This window comes from Leguminivora glycinivorella, chromosome 3, assembly GCF_023078275.1.
Source record: "Leguminivora glycinivorella isolate SPB_JAAS2020 chromosome 3, LegGlyc_1.1, whole genome shotgun sequence".
Taxonomy (NCBI): Eukaryota; Metazoa; Arthropoda; class Insecta; order Lepidoptera; family Tortricidae; genus Leguminivora; species Leguminivora glycinivorella.
Genome location: NC_062973.1, coordinates 14,938,127 through 14,953,998, shown reverse-complemented (window position 1 = coordinate 14,953,998; position 15,872 = coordinate 14,938,127). Strand labels below are relative to the sequence as shown.

Sequence of the window (15,872 nt, the reverse complement as noted above, 5' to 3'; positions counted from 1 at the left end):
TAATTCTATTTTTCCCTCACCCTAGACACCCTAGACTTAATGTCATAATATCATGGGAAGTTTTGGTAAAAGACCAGGTGTATGTACTATCAGGTAAAATTATGAATGAATTTATTGATAAATTCGCCATGCACTTTTGCAGCTGATAGCACAGGCTGCACCTTTATATGTAGGCCAGAAAATACGTTTTTGAATATAATGATATTTCATGTTTGTATATCTCTATTTACAGGAAGGTCGTCCAAAACAGACGCGGTTCGAATGTCCTCGCGCGCCGTCCGCCACGCGCTCCCAAACCCCCTGCGACAGGGCACCAGGCAAATACACCCTGCAGACTAACCAGCTACCGAGACCTCAGTACCCTGCTGTCAAACACATCGACAACACCAAGAATGCTAAACAGGTACCTTGCCTACTCGAACCTTTCGTTTAAATTCTGGCAATGGTGATACCTTACCTCCAGCGACAGGGCACCGGGCAAATGCACCTTGCTATGTATAATATAATATTATAAGTATTTGTATAATATAATATATATTAGATCGACCAGCTGCCGCTGCTGTGTAAGAAAGTGATTTATTTGTTATTACTTATTTATTTATTACTTATTTAACCTGCTGATAAACTATTTTGATTACAAAACATATTCCAAAAGTTTACGACTGCATCGTCGTGGTAGGTCCATATCACGACCATTACTTCAGCCACTGGTTCGTTATAAATGTTATAATTATAAATCTTTAACACACTTCCCCCTTTTAATAGTCCCTACATGTTTACTTCACACAAAAGAATTTCTTAGTGTTGCGCGACACTTAAAGTCACATACCAAAACGAACCGTATTTTAATTTGGCACGGTACTATTTAGCTTGGACGAGGAAGTGGGTCATCAGTCATCTATTTGTGTAGTGAGTCGGCGACGGCTGAAAATAGCGCGTTGCAGAGTGCATCGGCGGGATACACATGAGATTTAGGACCCAGGGATATAGGTACGGTGGCCTAGATGGCATTACACCTTTGGGGTATAGTAGATTTTTTATTTAAATCAAGATTTCCACTTGAGAACTAATCTGCGATGAATAGCATTGTTTTCTTTTGCTACCCCTAAACCGCTAATTACCTGTGCGAAATAAATACCATCAAAATCTGTTTTTTTATTACTGATATCTAATAATTAAGCATAGTTTTGTTAAGCTAGTGGAAGTTGACCAGTCTAATCAACTGCTTTAAAAATGAGTTAATCTAGTAATAAAGACGATTTACCACCTGTGGAACTACTGGAAGCAGTGATAAACGCATTTTTAACTAACTATGTAATGGAATCTAAGGAGGCTAATTTAAAGCGATGTCTTTATAGTCGACTGTACAGGGACTGAGAGAATTTTAATCGATTTCATTTTTGTTTCATAACTTCTTCCTCCAAGCGTTATCATGGCATTTCGCTGAAGTTGTGAGACCCGAGGGCCAGGGTCCCCTTTAATATAGTCTGACAAAAAATAGTAGAAATTAATAACTGGCAACATTGTAGCTGTAACTGTCATCCCTTTCAAATCAATGTGTGAGAAAACGGGACGACACTACGATGTTGACACTTTTTAATTTCTACTCTTTTTGGTCAGACTGTAATGAATCCCAAGATTTGGAATATAGGTACACTAGTTTTTTTTTACGATAGCGACTGCCAACTGACCTTTTAACCCAGAGGGCTATTTATTAGGCCCCTATTGAATTATCCAGCTTCTTCACAATGTTTTGTTTCACCAAAAAAGCGACTGGCCAGCTTGGGCTAATATCAAATAAGTATTTGATATTTCGTACATACTTTCTAAAGTCATTGGTACGAGTCGGGGGGTTTGAACCCTTGAATTCCGAATTGAGAGTCGCTCTTATCGTACGCCAAAAGCGTTTCTTATATTGACTGAATAATGTTGCGGTTTCTATTTTGAATATAAATAATGATATTTTTTGTAGTTATCTATATAGTTCTTATAAAATTCCTAATCTATACAATATGTAAAAGAGATTTAATATTGTAACTTTTTCAGGCATCTTCAGATTTTCGAATTTTAACCAGTAGGTAACTACTTTAAATAGATGCAATCTAAATGAGCTGTGGTTACTGTTGCCTTGCACATTACACATTTTGTAACGAATCCAATTAAAACTTAAATTCATGATGGTTAAGCAACCATTTCTCAATTGTTTTAGACCGTAACACGGTGGCTTTCTATATGCACGTCTCTTTCTGGAAAAAATATTTACACAAATTGAAAATAACGTCAGATATTCGTGAGTAGATTTATCGCCGGACTCGTCGCTAGTAGTAAGTGCGTTGTAGCAAAAGTTTTACAGCTATTTTTGAACCTGTTAACCAATATGTCTAAACACGCGGTCATTTCGACACAGGGCATAGTAACGAAACGCGAGGGTTCATTCAGAACTATGCTCTTCGGGTGACACGTCGCAATGGTCAATATTTATTTACTTTTATTACCTAAATGTATTTTGGCTCATTTACATAATTTTGCCATTTACAATGTGTCTAGTGTAAATGTTATTTGTACATAATAACAAAGTTGAGTTAAGTGCAGTGGACGTTTAGTGAAGTGGATATGAAATGAGTTTTCTTTTTCAGGTCGTGAATAATAATAGAAAAGCCGGCGCTTCCGTGGAAGGATGGAGAGAAGGTAAAACTTTTGCGATACCTATTTTGTTTCATAGTTGTTATACTTAACTTTTATGTAACTGGAAATTATGATTGATTTAAGTAAATACCTATTTTGAGTGGAAGCAAATCGTCGTAACATAATATGTCGAAAACTTCTGTAAGTTCAGTTCTTTTTACTCTGCGGTGTTTTCTCGAAAAAAATATTTCTTGACCTGGAAGTCATTGATGAACAGGCCAACGGTACTTAAATAATTTCTCCTTATTTCATTAGATTAGGGCCCTTTATTCGTGGAACGCCGCATACAACTACCATGATATCTATTTTAGCTTGACTTCTCACTCCCAACTCCAAAATTTCTGAAATTACATCCAAATTTCAAACTAATGGATCATAATGTCATTCGTCAGGTGCTAGCTCGGCCGTGTCCTCGGACTCGGGCGTGTATACCGGCGGCGAGGCGGAGGGATCGCCGCGCACACGGCGCCGCCCGCGCAACCTGGAGATGGTGATGCGAGGCGCGCATAGCTTCCACCTGCGCGAGCTTCAGGACGACCTAGATATCATGGGTCAGTAGTCTGGGGGTCTAGGACTTGGTAAATATATGAAGAGGAGGGCTCGCGCAGCGCGCAACCTGGAGATGGTGGTGCGAGGTGCGCGCAGCTTCCACCTGCGCGAGCTGCAGAACGACTTCGAAATGTGTTAGTAGATGAGTAGAGTCAGGTGATCTGTTTCGAACTCGACAAACTGCCAGGGGGCTGGTGAACCCTGGAGATGCTGGTGATACGAAGCGCGCGTGGCTTCCACCTGCGCGAGCTGCAAGACGACCTCGATATCGTGGGTCAGTATAGTGTCAGTAGTCAGGTCAGGTGATCTGTGTCGGACTCGTCATACAAACAGGAGGGCTGGAAAAGAGTGGATCTTGGTACACGGCTAGTAGATTTCGTGCAACCTGTTGATGCTAAAAGGAGCACACATATCAGAGCTTCAGACTTGATGAGCCAGTGAAACTCCAGACATGTTAGGTTATACCTACCAGTTTATCGGATTGATATCAGGGTATCGTCGTAGGGTATCGTACCCACATGTAACCAGCTTTTTAGTGGATATTCCAAATGAAATACATAGTCATATTCACATTTATTTTTATTCCAGATGACGCAGTAATAACCGGCCACACCGTAATACCCCTCCCCAAACTGCCCAGCACCTTCGACGAGGACCTCTCCCCCATCTACCAAGCGCCGTCCCCTCCCCCGTACACCGTGCCCTCCCCCGTGGTCCCCAAGCCGTCGCCCGTGGCGGACAGCTCGCGCCAATCCCCAATGTCCACTCTGGAGCGATATCGCACCAGGACCAGGCCTAGCCGGATACAAACAGTGGATTATAAGAATGAAGAAAAGTTTGTGTTGGATAAAGCTCAGCCTGAGAAATTGAATAAGCAGGTACGATAGACTTAATGTTGATTATATTTTAAGATTAGATACCAGCCCCTCTAGCACAACTTGCCTTGTCGCGTGCGTGTCCATACTTGAAGTCGCGCTTGATGTATAGACTCGCGCGCGACAAGGCAAATTGTGCTAAAGAGTCTGGTTAGAGCTGAGATGACGAAATTTAGAAGAGAATGAAAGAGAAAGACAAGTTGTTACCGACCTACATTAGTATTTTGGATATGGATAGGAGAAGAAGACGTGCTAAAGACGGACCTATGTTGGTTTTATTAGGTACCAATAAGTAACTACTGTGTCAACTGTGTGTTAAACGTCTTCCTCCTTTTTGGTACTCCAAGGACTTCAATAACCTCTCACTTGACATGCATACCATTGTCGTCAATGTGTGCAGATGTTTGTTCATTCTCAGGATGTGAGTGATGAAGATTATTTATCACATTGCTAATTAGGGCTCGTTATATTCCAGAACTCGTTCATCAAATCGTCGAGCGGTGTGGTGTCCCCAACCACCGTGTCAAGTAAGGAGTCCAGTCCGTCTTGCAAGAGTGAAGAAAGTCATTTCGGCAACAGCAGCGCTTGGCAGAGCCATGCGGCTGGCGAGGCTATGGCCACAAGGTTAGTTGAGCAAAAACGTTGTGAGTTAGGTAGCGGAGTGGCCCAGGGGTTCAAGGCCTTACTGGTTGGTATCCGGTCTCCACCATTGGAAGTGTCCGTCACGTAAATATACGTCATACTTCGGTTTATAAGTTTCATTTAGCGTAGGAAAGGAGCTAGGGTACTTATAGGTAGTGTTTATAAGCGCTTAATATTAGATTGGCTAGTCGTCTATTATAAAATGTGGCTCGAAAACAGTTCCAATGGAGATTGACTATTCTTCCAGATCTCAAGACGACGTGTCCATCGCGCTAAGTGTCTCGAGCTGCGAAGACGACAAGTCCAAGGTCGGGGAGCTGCCGAGGGTAGAGGACCCGCCACAGAAGACCATCGTGATCGACGACCCGCCCGTGCCGCACCCGCTCCTCATGAAGTCGCTTACATTGAGCCAGCACGACTCGCTGCGCGGAACCTTGATGGGTTAGTTCAAGTTTTAATAGACACTTAACTGATTTTGCAGTACAGATGGCGTTTTTTTTACGCACTAGTGCGAGAAGTGGTTCATTATATGCCTGGTCGAAACTTCGGAGGCTCATCTCTACTGAAAAACGTCGTACGATACACGTGCGAAAAGGAAATTTGTAACTCGTGTCGATTTAAAACACTCCCTTCGGTCGTGTTTTAATTTATCGCCACTCGTTTCGAACTTCCTTTTTTACGCACTTGTATCGTAATGTACTATTTGATTGTTTGTAATAAAGTTTACAATTTTGCGATTCATCAGTCACATATAGACTTAAAGGTGCCTGGAATGTATAGGCTGCCACGCTCAGTGTTGGATTCTGTAATTAGAATTACTTACCCGTCTGTGAAATTAATAGTATTATACACTTATTGTAAACTTAAAAATAATTCAGCCGATCACGTTTGCAAAAGTTTTTCACGAAGTATTTGCGATCACAATTTTTGGACTCATTTTAGAGCTCCATTCAAAACTGCTGCGGACGAACAACAGAGAGGAAAGACGCACGTAGTTGAACCATTAGGGTTGCCTAGTTGACTAAAAAACCCGATAGGTTTTCCATCAAATAATGGTCTTGGGGCACAAGTAGTGTGTCTGATGAAAAACCATTAATGATCTCGTTTTTAAATATAACTCAAAAATAATGGAATCAAATTTATTTCAGTTTAGCAACAAAAAATATTATTTAGTTTTCTTCGTACATTCACCGAGTGAGTAACGGATAATCCAGCAGCCAAGAGTGTTAGTTTCAGTTCGAATATCAATCCAGATCGCCGCTTTACCACAAGTCAATAGCTCTATTCCTTTAACTTGACTGAATAAATGATGCGAGTAACGGACATTGTTAAAGCGGTAAAAACCTTTCTTAATGGCGCAGTTATTCTCGTATTTAATGCGATAGAGTTTAAAAAACTCCTTTCCGATGAAATTATCACACTTCAAATTTCGCATTCTGTATTTCCAAATGATATGGTTGCCTATTTCGATGCCAAATCGCACAGTTCCGCTCTTGCCTTCTGCTGTCAAATCTTCTTTAACGCTTATGTTTCCTCTCCCCACGGTGTATCCATCGGTGTTGTTATAAAGTTCGACTGATACAATGAAGGGCAAATATTCTGCGTAAGGCAAGTCGGGATAGGTGCAATTTGTATAACTTAGGATGTCAAAATTTTGTTCTGTTGTCAAAGTAATATAGTAGTAAAACGTTATAATCATACACATTTCCAGATTTTTAAACATGGTGATATGGCTACGATTCAAATGCCAATAGAAGTATAAGCCTATTATGAATTTAATGATATTAATAGTTCAATGACATTAAAAATCCATCAGATGTAATAAATAATGGTAATTTTATGATATACCTAATGCTGGAAGCGATTGTAATTATTAAACGATTGTGAAAATGATTACTCCGGGATAAAGTAAACACCACTGGCAGCAAATACTTTGCTCAACCAAATACCAATCAAGAACTTAAAATGAAATTAGGAAAGTAATTTTTAAATTTTGTTTTTGGCACCTTTATAGAGTCAGAGTATGGAAATAGTATTTTATGCCGAGTGGCGTGAGTAACAATTTGAGGCGAAGCCGAAAATTGTTAATAAAGACGCCACGAGTATTTTTTGACTCAGTTAAACACCGTTGCATACAATACTTTTTCTACGACCATGCACTAATTTTTAATAGTTTTCTAGAATAACTTTCGTGAAATTCGCACTGTTTCCTGTATTTTGACGCGTCTGTTTCTGCACTCACCCTGTCCCCGCACTCCCCCGCGCCGCCGCCAGCCCCCGGCGGCGCCCCGATCCCCCGTTATATCCCTTAAAGGCTTCCTAACAATGCTTTAAGAGCTATATCGTATGCGTGGGTGCGCGGGGCGCCGGGCGGGGGCTGGCAGCCTGGCATCTTTTATGTAAGGTTTTAAAGATCTATGCACGACACTGTAAATGACGAATAACACTACGGGAGTAGAAAAAATAAATAAATAGTGTACTTCAACTAAAACGCATGGAATCAAATTTACTTTATTTAGTTCAGCAACAAAAAATGTTATTTTGTTTTCATCGTACAGTCACCGAGTGAGTAACGGATAATCCAGCAGCCAAGAGTGTTCATTTTAGTTCGAATCATACACACAATCATAAAATAATACAGTGTTTATGAACAGAATTAAATAGGTAGGTACTAGAGAATACAATATATAGCAGGAACTTAAGTAATTAAATACTAAATAATACAATGTTGCAACAAACCATCTGTCACCGTTAAAGCGTTCGTTAAATTTTATTGTATCGGAAGTTCCATAGACGTGTGCTGCGTTACGATGCTGTGTCGGTCAAATGTGGTTGATGCAACTGGCCCTAAATGTTTGGTGTATTTTGATAGCGGGTCAGTAACGGCAGCTACCAGATCCTGACCCGCTATCAAAATACACCCTGTATAGTAGGTACAACCTAGAAAAGGAGACTAGAGATTAAAAGTGGCAACATGTCGTGTGGTCTTGTTTTTAACCGACTTCAAAAAAAGGAGGAGGTTGTCAATTCGACTGAATGTTTTTTTAACCGACTTCAAAAAAAAAGGAGGTGGTTTTTTTTTTGTATGTATGTTACTCGATATCTCCGAGAATCGTGGACCGATTTTCAAAAATTTTTTTTAATCACACGGATATAACACCGAGATGGTCCCATTGATACCAAGTCGGGGTCTGATGATGAGATCTTGGAGAAATCGAGGGAACTCTTCAAATGTTATAGGCACATGTAATGTTTTTAGTGTACTTTTCAAAGGTACACCAGTATTTACGCTTGATGGTAATAATTTTATGTGGCTGAGCTGATGATGGAAGGTCAACTCCTCAATGGTTAGGAGTTAAAGGATAATTCTTTCACTACTGTACGTATATTCGGACTGATACATAATATCAATAGGAATCACTAAAAATCAAGAAAAAGTAATAAAATAAAAAAATAAAATTTGTTTATTTCCAAGAAAATACAGTCATGTATACAATTAAACTGACCTCCACACTAGGCAGATGCCTGTCCCGTGGAGGAGATGGTTCAGTCTTAGGTATCAATTAAAATAATATCATAACTTCTTACATATAAAAGAAAAACAGAAAAAACAGTAAAGGTAAAAATTACTAAGTGTTAACAAGCAGTTAAAGTTTTAAGACAAAATAAAACAAAACAATACAACAATGGTACATCATTACTGTGTGTTTCTAATCGGTAAGTATTGAAAATAGTGTGAAACAATGAAATAAAATTTTTAAACAAAGATATAAAAAGTAGTAAAAAAAAGTAGTAGTGAGTAGATATAAAGTAAGTTGTTCTTGTACAAAATTTTAAATTGACATTAAGAGAATATGTTGGTTGGACGTGTGTGTGTGTGTGTGTGTGTGTGTGTGTATGTGTGTGTCTATTGTGTGTGGTGTGTGTGCGAACGTGTGTGTGCGTGTGCGTGTGTGTGTGTTAAAAAGAGTATGCAAGCGTGTATCAATATGGTATCCTTATAACGTTTTCTGTATCAGAATAGGATAGGTGAATCATACACTGTACCTACCAGTAATTTTTTTGCTTCTTTCATCGAGTGTTCCTGAAATTTATATAGGCTGATTAATCTATTGTAAATACGGGGATACAAAAAAAATGGAAAGCGGTGTGAAAATGAAGTTTTGACGGAAGTGACAGGTATTTTGAAAACTCTGTTTGCAAGTAAAGTGTTATATTCAGATAGGTTTAATACTGTTTTATGCACATGTAGTGCAACCCTTATTAGATACAGCTTTCGAACACTAAGTACTTGCGCGTCATTATAAAGGCTTAGTGTTGGATATCTAATTGGTTTTCCTAGGGCTACTTAATAAATAAACTTAAAATTAAAATAAATAAACTTAAAAAAAACCGCCTTCAAAAATAAGCGCGTTACAAAACACGAAGAAACTAAAAAGCAAAAAATAATAAACCTTTGAATTCAGATTTCTTATCGGATTGCAATAATCTAAACATCCAAATTATAAACAAATCAATTATTTTTTGAGTCGGGGCCAGCCGTAAGTATGGTTGGGTGGGGCAAACAGGCAATAGCAAGGCGACGAACAGGTCACAAAAATAATTGATTTGTTTATAATTTGGATGTTTAGATTATTGCAATCCGATAAGAAATCTGAATTCAAAGGTTTATTATTTTTTGCTTTTTAGTTTCTTCGTGTTTTGTAACGCGCTTATTTTTGAAGGCGGTTTTTTTTAAAGTTTATCTCACATATTTTAATAAGAAATGGATGACACAAGACGATGTTGTTTTTTTTTAATTTCTCTTTTTTATTAATCAACTCCTGGACCACAAACACTTTTTTAGGGTTCCGTAGTCAACTAGGAACCCTTATAGTTTCGCCATGTCTGTCTGTCCGTCCGTCCGTCCGTCCGCGGATAATCTCAGTAACCGTTAGCACTAGAAAGCTGAAATTTGGTACCAATATGTAATCACGCCGACAAAGTGGTAAAATAAAAAGTGGAAAAAAATGTTTTGTTAGGGTACCCCCCCCCCCCCTACATGTAAAGTGGGGACTTTATTTATTATTTATTTATTGGAAAACCAACAGCACATGAAACATGTTAACAGAAACAATAGAAACAAGAGGTCAATTACAGGTTCTCACCGATAGAAATCTTATAGAAATTAACTTCACTAGGTATTGGGTATTACAAGTAGGTATACAAATATGCTTAGACTAGACAAGTACATAAATCTAATGTTAATACAGATGCGAAACAAAAGAAAAAACCGGGAAGATTAAAAAGAAGAAAAATCATCAAGCATACGAAATAGAAAAGAAAACAAAAAATAAAAATTAAAAGGCAAGCTCACATAAAGAATTTAAGAGTTAAATTACGCCGTATAGCCTGGGTATTTGCATTAAATACGTCAATATCGTGCTCTCTAGATAGCCTGTTAAGTGTTCTAGCTGCGCGAACGAGGAAACTGTTACGTCTGTAGTTCGAGGATGCAAAGGGAATCGAAATAGGTGGATTGTACCTTTTAACCCTATTGGGAGTGTTGAACATAATACTACCAAGCAGATCAGGGCAATCAACGCTGCCGCTAGTGATTTTTAGGAAATAAGTAGTGTCAGCGATTTCCCGACGGTGATACAAAGGCAACATATGGTGTTTTTTGCATACACTAACATACTGAGATGAGTTATAAGGAGTACTTAATTTAAAACATAAAAACTTAATAAATTTTCTCTGTATCCGCTCGATCCTGTCTATATAAATATTGTAACAGGGGTTCCAGACCTGGGATGCGTACTCAAGTTTGCTTCGTACGAATGAACAATATAAGATTTTCAACGTCTTAGCTTGTTTAAATTCAGAAGAGCTGCGCATTATGAACCCAAGGGACTTGGTAGCGCTCTTCACGATGCTGTCCACGTGAGAATCAAATAGTAACTTTGAATCATGAACTACGCCTAGATCCTTTAGGAAAGATACTCTCAATAAATTTTGATTATTTAAGGAATAAACAGACATAATCAATGATCGCTGACGAGAGAAAGTAACTACATGACATTTGGAAGGGTTAAGATCTAATTTGTTATCTTTACAATATATACCAAGACGGTCAAGATCGGTTTGAACAAGAGCCACTTCCCGAACTGATTTAATCTCAGCAATAATTTTCATATCGTCAGCGAAACAAAGCAACTTAGAAAACCTAAAGCATACAGAGATGTCATCGATAAAAATGTTGAAGAGCAAGGGACCGAGCAAAGATCCTTGTGGAACACCACTTGGAACATTTACCCAACCAGAAACGTAGTTACTCACAACGACTACTTGGGATCGGTTGTCAATATACGAAGAAAACCACCTCAACAGGTCGCCGGTTCAGAGAGTGTTTGATAGCATCATAAACTTGTGCGTATACTATTTTTTCCAAAACTTTTGATAAGATACACAGTTTGGATATAGGTCTATAACTCAACTTCTGTTAAACGTGAAATACACTCGTCCAATTTATTACTTGTGAAATCGCAAGTTCTTTTTATCTCCGCCAGATCAGACTTGATATCTTGATTTTTTTCATTCCAACCCCAACGTGTCATATATCGCTGGATAGGTATTTAAAAATGAATAGGGGTTTACTGCAATCGTTTTTTGATAATATTAATATTTTCGGAAATAATCGCTCCTAATGGGAAAAAAGTGTGCCCCCCCCCCTCTAACTTTTGAACCATATGTATAAAAAATATGAAAAAAATCACAAAAGTAGAACTTTATACAAAACTTTCTAGGAAAATTGTTTTGAACTAGTTCAGTAGTTTTTGAGAAAAATACAGAAAACTACGGAACCCTACACTGAGTGTGACCCGACACGCTCTTGGCCGGTTTTTTAGGGTTTTATTAATCTAAGCCTGGGACTGCCGCGGATCAGGCTCAAATTTTCAAGCGCCGCAAATACGCGTTTCTGTCTGATGAGTATGAGTTTGCGGCGCTTGCAATGGAGACTTTCGGTCCGTGGTCTACCGACACCAAGAAGTTCGTTAAGGAGGTGTCGGTCAGGCTTGTAGGCGTCTCAGGGGACCAACGAGCGGGCGCTTTCTTTGCCCAAAGGCTGAGTCTGGCGGTGCAGAGAGGAAACGCTGCGAGTGTCCTGGTGACCATGCCAGAGGGAGGTGAATTAGGGGAAGTTTCCTCCTCTGCAGTCTCCGGTAGGTCCGGGTTGGTACAATTTTGATCGCTCAAAATGTTTAAATATCGTTGCGCAATGATGATCTTACTGGACCAGAAAATAGTGCTTAACATCGAAAATATTAAGAATTTTGGACCACTTGCCATCGTTGATAGAATTCGTATAAAACTAGTTATGTTATGAGTATAAATACCTCGTTATGGTAGACGACCTGACTGCATTGACAAAGTGTCAATGCGCACTAGCGAACGAAACGCAGCTGTCACTGTGTACAGTGCCACTGTGTACAGTACAAGGATAAACAATTCATATAATTTTGACTGACCCGCCGACCTAGCCGAAGACCTAGCTGAAGCGCAGTCTGTGTGTGTAGCCGAATGCTCAAACACTCGCGATAATTATCTCTTTCGTAGCTATCCATCTCTACTGCGGCGTATTGGCGTGACAGAGCCAGACTACATTTCTGCGGTGTTTTGGTGGCGTTTCGCGTCGCAGAAATGGCATTCGACTACGGGGTCAGGTTTGGCTCTGTCGTTCCACTACAGAAGATCAATAGAGAGAGACAGCTACGAAGCGTAGTAAGCGATTAACGTTGGCTAGGTACTCTCACTATTCTCGTATGAAGCTCCTGGTTGGAATTGGAACGCTATAGCATTGTATTGTAACGCGATTGGTTTATGAGTTCAATCCACGCGCGTGATTGATTACACATACATGCTTGTCTCGCATTACTTAACGCAAGCGATCGTCACCTTAGCTAGGACGACTGATGACATAAATTAGTGGATTTCCTACTAAACTCCATGTTACTAACTAAACCTAGTCGTTTAAAAATCCATCTGCTTGATGGTGGCTTGATGACTTATTTTTGTACCTCCACAGAGATCGGATATCACCACAGAGATCGGATATTCGATATTAGTAGGTACAATCGGTACATTAGGTACATATTGTAAGTACTCCTCCAAAGAACGCATGATATGCCCAATACTCTTGAAATGATTTATGAGAGTTTAGTATTTTTCGTACAAATAAAATATTAATGCTCTAATTTTACCTTGAGTGCCCGCTATAATACGTGTACTTGTCATAAACTGAAACAGATACCATACACTAAAGAAAAAGCGATCAAGTCAAGCCCACTGATGGTGGCGAAGCCGGGAAAATAATTTGATTTGTTGTAATTGTCCTTGCTTTTGACGCTTTAAACATAATAATAAAATACATAGTTACTACCTACCCTACCTTAATTATACAAGATAGGTACTTAAATTACCTACATTGAGTATTAGAATAAACATTGAAGTGAACTAATAACAAAATATAAGTTTTTTATTTCATTATTAATGGACTTACTCTTGGCCACGAGCTAGCCAAAGGCAAAGACGTGGCCTACGATGGAGTGAGCTCGCCCAGAAGATGCCTGTTCACCCTTGATTTATTTTTAAAAGTCGCTGGAATTTTGGTCAGAATAATCCGACTACCCCGAAACGCCACAGACTCGATATCTCACGCGTTTCCTCAATTGTCTATTTGCAGGTTCAATGACAAGCTCCAACTACAGCACAACAAGTACTTGCACAAACCAAAGTGTAGACCACCACCTAACGCTGACTTTAGAGGAGTCCAAGTTCGACATATCAGCGCTGGAGATTTCCACCCAAAGCTTGTTAGACGACGAGACTTCTCCAGCGGACAGCCTGATATCTTCCACAAGTACCAGCGACTCGGTTAACGAGCTGGTGGTGGAACGGGACCCGCCGTCGATCTCGTCGGCGTATCAGACGGCCAACACCAAGACCAAGTCACCTGAGCCGGTTGATGAGGATGGAGTGGATGGGGAGCTGTTGCAGACTGCTAATGATGTTGTGTAAGTATTTGCTTGTTATCTTTTCTTTGGAACTGGTTTATTGACGTAGACTACTGGCGTAGATTACCACCTAACACTAACTTTAGAAGACCAGCCTCAGGCACCAGAGGACTTGGTCACTTTTTCTTTCATATGTGTAATTTATTTCGGTTTTAATTTATATACATAGTAGTGTGACTACTTTAAGACAGCACAAGTTGAAATATTTTCAATAGATTATAATTTGACTTGTGTTCATTAGAATAAACTTTAGAAGAGTTCAAGTTCGACATATCAACGCTGGAGATTTCCACCCAAAGCCTGCTGGACGACGAAACGTCTCCAGAGGACAGTCTCATCTTCTCTTGCATGATAACTCTTTTTGTGTTGCATTCAATCATCCAACTGATACCCGCATACCCGATGCGATAATGCATAACTGATGGATATCCGCATGTTGGCTCTTTTTGTGAAAACAAAGGCCTAATACCAATACCTACAACGGAAACCAACTTGAAAACTTGGGTTTTAGGAATGAGGATCTTTGTAAGTTATTACATTAAATCTCTTTTGGCAGAAGAAGTTACTACGCAAGTACGCACTTACTCGTAAGTACATCGCTTAGCCCAACCAAGGTCAGCCGGTGTATCATGCTTCCAATTTTATCACTTATCCACGTGGATAAAGCATCCCTCAGTAATCCGTAAGTATGTCAGTGTGAGAGTGACAGATTTCTTATCCACGTGGATAAGTGACAAAATTGAAAGTATGATACGCCGCCAGGACAATCTACTGGTATATTCAGAGTATTTTTCTTTCTGAATATATTTTAAATTGATATGCATTTTACAGTGAAGAAACACGGAACGGCGATTACAGCAAGAACGTGACGCCAGAGTCACCAGGCACGCCTACACACGCTTCGGGGTCCCTGTCACTATCGGACGGCCGAGATTTCTTCGACGATGAGATCGCCGACCAGCCAGCACTGCTGTTCAGGAGTAAGTAAACATTCTAAGTTTAAATCCAACATTTGTGGTGCTTATATGGAACTCCCATTGGCAATAGAACGCGGAAGGCAGTGGACGGCTTTTTATTCCTTTCTTATTTCATTCGTTTGAGTTCGAGTTCTTGTAACATGTTGTAAGCATGTTAAGTGTAAGTGAAGTGTAAGTAGACTCAACTAAACTGAACACATATCTACTACAACGCCCAAAGAAGTACAATAGTGCTTGTCTCTTGATTACATTGTTCCAATGGAATTTCCTACAATCATAATTTCTTGGTCATCTGTTTATATTTGTTATAGTTAAATTAAGGACAACATTTTAACCAAAAAATATATACACAGAAAACAACGAAGGAAGTCCACATAGCAAACAGGATTCGGAGAACAGCAAGCAACTGAGGAGGTCCAGGGAACGCATCCCTGCGAGTCCTTTAGTCCAAAGAAATCGTAAAGGTAAGCAAGTAATTTTGTCTATTTAATGAGTCTTTTGAAAAGACAGAATTGTCCCACAAATACAAGACATAATAGTGGGGGACGTTATCCTGTTTAAACAAATACGATGGGGCGGAATAATCTAAATCTAAATCTAAATCTAATCTGTTTTTACCAGTGAACGGACTGCGGAACGGCGGCGCAGAAAGAACACCTTCACTGGACACGCTGTCCAGCCTAGCGTCTGATGACCTGATGATGGACAACGACCTGGCGCGCTCCGTCACCAGCCTGCAGAGCGTCGACGATTACATCGAGAGGTATTGTTTATTAGAGAATGGACACCCTCACTGGACGCGCTGTCCAGCCCGGCGTCTGATGCCCTGATGATGGAGAACCACCTGGCGCGCTCCGTCACCCAGTCTGCAGAGCGTCGACGATTACATCGAGAGGTATTGTTTATTAGTGAATGGGAATGGTGGCGGAGAATGGACACCCTCACTGGACGCGCTGTCTAGCCCGGCGTCTGATGCCCTGATGATGGACAACGACCTGGCGCGCTCCGTCACCAGCCTGCAGAGCGTCGACGATTACATCGAGAGGTATTGTTTATTAGTGAATGGGAATGGTGGCGGAGAACGGACACCT

The 15,872-nt window shown here is 39.9% G+C and overlaps 1 protein-coding gene across 12 annotated transcripts in view; it reads left to right on the top strand.

Moving 5' to 3' along the window:
* The window catches only part of LOC125224908, a 151,469-nt gene that overhangs the window by 91,324 nt on the left and 44,273 nt on the right, over positions 1-15,872 (top strand). For all 12 annotated transcript variants that reach the window (XM_048128416.1, XM_048128419.1, XM_048128418.1 and 9 more), the window contains 10 exons: positions 233-403; positions 2,637-2,688; positions 3,078-3,236; positions 3,823-4,112; positions 4,585-4,733; positions 4,999-5,192; positions 13,474-13,804; positions 14,636-14,784; positions 15,135-15,245; positions 15,403-15,544. In XM_048128416.1, coding sequence (XP_047984373.1) covers positions 233-403; positions 2,637-2,688; positions 3,078-3,236; positions 3,823-4,112; positions 4,585-4,733; positions 4,999-5,192; positions 13,474-13,804; positions 14,636-14,784; positions 15,135-15,245; positions 15,403-15,544 — 1,748 coding nt within the window. The remainder of the gene's footprint in view (positions 1-232; positions 404-2,636; positions 2,689-3,077; positions 3,237-3,822; positions 4,113-4,584; positions 4,734-4,998; positions 5,193-13,473; positions 13,805-14,635; positions 14,785-15,134; positions 15,246-15,402; positions 15,545-15,872) is intronic.